This window comes from Leuciscus leuciscus (assembly GCF_965113295.1).
Source record: "Leuciscus leuciscus genome assembly, chromosome: 9".
Lineage (NCBI taxonomy): Eukaryota > Metazoa > Chordata > Actinopteri > Cypriniformes > Leuciscidae > Leuciscus > Leuciscus leuciscus.
Genome location: NC_138733.1, coordinates 216,795 through 221,794, shown reverse-complemented (window position 1 = coordinate 221,794; position 5,000 = coordinate 216,795). Strand labels below are relative to the sequence as shown.

Below are 5,000 nucleotides of genomic sequence, written 5' to 3'. Positions count from 1 at the left end.
ACTTGACTTGACATGGTCTAAAGCGCATGGCGTAAGTGCAGTTAGGGCATGTTCAAATCCACTTTTGCTAGTTTAACGACGGGAAAAATGGTTGGCGAGCCAGGGTTGTCCCTATTCTCTAAATGAGTAATGGGTGTGTTTTGGGCTTTATGTGCAATAAACCAATCAGAGTCTCATCCCCCCATTCCCTTTAAATGCCAGTTGCGCTCACGCCATGGCAGATTCGCTATTTACATGACGGAATTTGATAGTGGAAAGACAGTACCCTATTTTAACGATCTGAAACGCAAGTATCAAACGCGAAACGCAAGTAACTTTGTGGGCGGATCTCGGGTGCTGTTGCTATTATACCGGCGGGATAAATTACTCAAATGGGTTGGTCTGAAGTAGCTTCATTACTCATAGGTGTGGTTTGGGTGTAACGTGAAATAAACCAATCAGTGCGTCATCTCATATTCCCTTTAAGAGCAGGCGCGCTTGTTCCATGGCAGATGCTATTATAACGGCGGATTTTCCAGACGCACGCCAGGAGCGGTTCACAGCCGAGGAGACCGACGTTCTCATCAGGGCGGTAAAACACAGAGAAGTGACATTGGGGATGGAGAAACACACACAAATTAGCTTCGGTTAAACAGGCGTATGATAATTTGGGTAAATGTGTAAGCTAGATTTATGCCTATTCTTTTTACATCTTCATGGACACAACAATGATTTCCCTTGTGTGGAATATTTTTCCTTGTAATTATGTATGGTTTGCAAAAATGGGAACTGCTGTGTCTGTGTGTAGATGAGAGAAGCAAAGTGTGTGTGGAGATGGAGATGGTGGTCTAGTGGGTTAAACCACTGAACTGGTAAATCGAAGGTTGCTGGTTCGATCCCAGCAGTCACCACCAGTGTGTCCTTGAGCAAGACACTTTACTGGGGATTGTCCCTGTAATAAGTGCACTGTAAGTCGCTTTGGATAAAAGCGTCTGCCAAATGCATAAATGTAAATGTAAATGTGTGTGTGTGTGTTGTGCACACGCTACATTATGGCCAAGCATGCGCCCTTAAAATAGCATCTGAACGAGCCACTGAAAACGCGCCACTGACTTTAGACGAGGTTTCTCCTGGTCACTGGCGGAATTGTTTTCTGGAACTGCAAAATAGCACCAGGGAACGTTTGCGCCGGAACACGCCTCCTCTATTCGCTGAACCGCCGCCAGGAGTGCAAGTTCATTCTTTCGAGGGAAAAGTCAGCTGTGAGAAATAGGAATGATACATGCGCCGGTGTACAAATTCAATTGCGCTGGGTGCAAGATAGGGCCCTGCGTGCCATATTACTAGAGAGAAGAGCAGCACCATCCCAGGAGGGATGAATACCATCTCTTTTCAACAGGTCAGGTCTGCCCCAAAAACGTTTCCAATTGTCTATGAATTCTATATTATTTTGCGGACACCACCTCGACAGCCAGCCATTGAGTGAACACAATCTACTAACTATCTCATCACTCCTGCGAACAGGAAGGGGGCCAGAGCAAATTACAGTGCCTGACATCATACATGCGAGTTCACACACCTCTTTAACATTAATTTTAGTGATCTCCAACTGGTGAAGTCGGACATCATTAGTGCCGACGTGAATAATAATCTTAGAGAATTTACGATTAGCATTAGCCAGCACTTTTGCTCTGATGTCAGGCGCTCTGGCTCCCAGCAAACATGTGACTATAGTGGCTGGTGTCTCTATTTTCACGTTCTGTGTAATAGAATCGCCAATAACTAGGGCACATTCTACAGGATTCACAGTGGGTGTTTCACTGAGAGGGGAGAATCTGTTTAATGTTGTTATCGGAATGTTAACTGGCTAGTGAAATGCTAGAGCGTTGTGCGAGCGATAGTGATTTAGATTAAAGCTAGCGATGTCAGATCAGTGTGACAGACAAAATTAGATAATATCAGATATATTGCGGTGATTAAGTTATATTAAGCAATATAAACGGCAGGAAAGATAGAAGATCTTAGCTATACGGAGCTACAATGTAGTTCACTCAGACCAGTGAAAGTGGAGTTCAACTGAAGCTGGAGAAAGTTCTGGTTCTGGCCTTCTGAGTTCTCATCCGTCTAACCCTCTGTGTGTGTGTGTGTGTGTGTGTGTGTGTGTGTGTGTGTGTGTGTGTGTGTGTGTGTGTGTGTGTGTGTGTGTGTGTGTGTGTGTGTGTGTGTGTGTGTGTGTGTGTGTGTGTGTGTGTGTGCGTGTGCGTGTGTGCATGAGTGTTTGCGTGTGTGTGTGTGTGTGTGTGTGTGTGTGTGTGTGTTAATAATTCAGGATCTGCTAGACAGGGAGTGCTCAGACTACAGAATGAGTGACATCAGCGCATCATACGTGTTTCAGTGTAACTGATGAAATCCTGCAGTCATCCGGATGTTCAGTGAAGGATCCCGGGAGAAACTACAGGAAAAACGTTCAGCTCCAGTGAATCAGCTGTCCATCAACAACCAGAATAATGAGAGGAATAGCAGAAGAGTGAAACCTGAACGTCTGTGTGTTGAAGCTGGTCCTCAGACACTTGTCAAGTCAAGTCAAGTCAAGTTTATTTGTATAGCGCTTTTCACAATACAGATTGCATCAAAGCAGCTTCACAGTATTAAATTAAAATAATACAACAAAGTTTGTTTCAAGAGGAATTTATTGATTGATAAAATTAAATTAAATATCCCCAAAATATCCCCAACTGAGCAAGCCAAAGGCAACAGTGGCAAGGAACCGAAAAACTCCATCAAGTGACCTAATGGTGTCCTAAAACTCCATCAGGTGCCTTAATGGAGAAAAAAAAAACCTTGGGAGAACCCAGGCTCAGTCGGGGGCCAGTTCTCCTCTGGCATTGGATAGAGGCCGGATTGTAGTTTGAACTGTAGGATTATATGAATGCCTGGCTGAAGAGATGCGACTTTAATCTAGTTTTAAACTGGGAGAGCGAGTCTGAGCAACGAACAGTATCAGGAAGACTATTCCAGAGTTTTGGAGCCAAATGTGAAAATGCTCTCCCTCCTTTGGTGGTTCTGGATATCCTAGGTATGACCAAAAGCCTTGAATTTAGTGATCTCAAAGAGCGCGATGGATTATAGGGCGATAGAAGATCCGTTAAATAGACTGGAGCTAAGCCGTTTAGGGCTTTATAAGTCAGTAGCAATACCTTGTAATTAATACGGAACTTTATAGGTAACCAATGCAGTGATGATAAAATCGGTGTTATATGATCATATTTTCTTGATCTCGTAAGAACTCTAGCGGCGGCATTTTGGACTAACTGTAGCTTGTTTATTGAGGATGCAGGACAACCAGCTAATAAAGCATTACAGTAATCCAGTCTCGAGGTCATGAATGCATGAACTAACTTTTCTGCATCAGAAACTGATAGCATATTACGTAGCTTAGCAATGTTTCTAAGGTGGAAAAAGGCTGTTTTTGTAACATAAGAAATATGATTTTCAAAAGACAGGTTGCAATCGAGTATAACACCCAGGTCTTTTACTGTAGAGGATAAAGTAACAGGACATCCTATGATGTTAAAGTTGTATTGTGCGAGGTTTTGTGGGCGGTTTTTTGAACCGATAAGTATTACCTCTGTCTTGTCTGGATTTAATAAAAGAAAATTACGCGTCATCCAATCTTTTATATCTTTAACACACTCTGTCAATTTGGAAAATGTAGCTTGTGTGTGGATTCTGCTGCACTTACTGTTTTCAATGTTCTTCTTTATCGATCAAGCGAAGAGCAAACCCGTCCTTGACAAAAGCAGTGTGTTGGTGGTCCTGACAACAGAAGAAAATCAAACGCCATAAGCAGAAACATGAAGAACAGACATAAAGTGACACAATTCATCACCATCATCATCTGCCTGGAACATCAGCTCAGCTTTATTTCTACAGCACATATACAGTACAGATCATGTTAAAGCAATAGTGAACAGGAGAAAAACAGAATCAGTGATGCATATGAGACACATTATGAGCTCTACAGAAGAACTATTGAGTTCAGTTTGGTTCTGATGATAGAGTCATTCGTTTAGAAGCAGATCCAGAGTCTCAGTGACAGAGTTTAATGAGTTAAACACAAGTGTTTTCATCATCATCATCATCATCATCATCATCATCATCATTCAGCGCTGTGGAACTGAGAACAGTCAACATGGATCAAAGCATCATGATTTAATCTGAAGCACAAGGATTCAAGTTCCTAAATGTAATGCTGATGATGAGGACATGTCAACTGGCCGTTAGTCCATTCCATTGAAAACAGTTCAGTCAGGACCACTTCGCCAAGTATATCATTTATTATAATTATAGCATACAGTTAGTGTTGGCGGTATGGTTGTGTCCATGCATCTGTGCCTGAGCAGCAAGTAAAACTCTGGGGTACAGAACAGTATATGCATACATAACTGCAATTCACAATTACATGAGTTGTGGAAATACAAATACATGATAGAGAATGCTTGCAATGTAGTGAACTGTGCGGAAAAACGAAATAATAAAAGGTCAGATTGATCACAGGTTGGGTTGGAGGAGGAAGTTAGATTGCGATCAGCGATGCGATGGAAGAGATGCGGGAGGAATGGGAATGTGCCGCTGTGATAGAAGTAGAAACCGGATACACATCGGGAACGGGGCATGCCTGAACTCACGCGATGCTTGATCATTTTAAATTAAAAATAAACTTAACTTTAATCATTTCTTTGCATCACACTGCAAGAACAAACCGGTAATGAAAATAAAATGAGTTCCACATGTGTGCGTGTGAGCACAGAGCCGGAGGAATGGTCTCGACTCTGAAACGTCTTGATGTCAGTCGATCTGTCGGAGATCTGCTCTCCTCAGAGAATCACTGACGTCTGATTGTTATATTCTTATGTGTAACTCATGCGAGGATTTACATTCTGTAAGAAGCTCGTCCTGAGAGCAAGAGTCTCTGATTGGTGACTTTAATGATGACTGTTTGCTGTCGGAAGTTAATCCAG

General features: G+C 42.4%; 1 protein-coding gene across 1 annotated transcript in view; it reads left to right on the top strand.

Moving 5' to 3' along the window:
- Window positions 1-2,404: 2,404 nt before the first annotated feature.
- The window catches only part of lsamp (limbic system associated membrane protein), a gene marked incomplete at its 5' end in the record, with an annotated part of 42,687 nt that continues 40,091 nt past the window's right edge, over window positions 2,405-5,000 (top strand). The window contains one exon of the mRNA XM_082179225.1: window positions 2,405-2,556. Coding sequence (XP_082035351.1) covers window positions 2,405-2,556 — 152 coding nt within the window. The remainder of the gene's footprint in view (window positions 2,557-5,000) is intronic.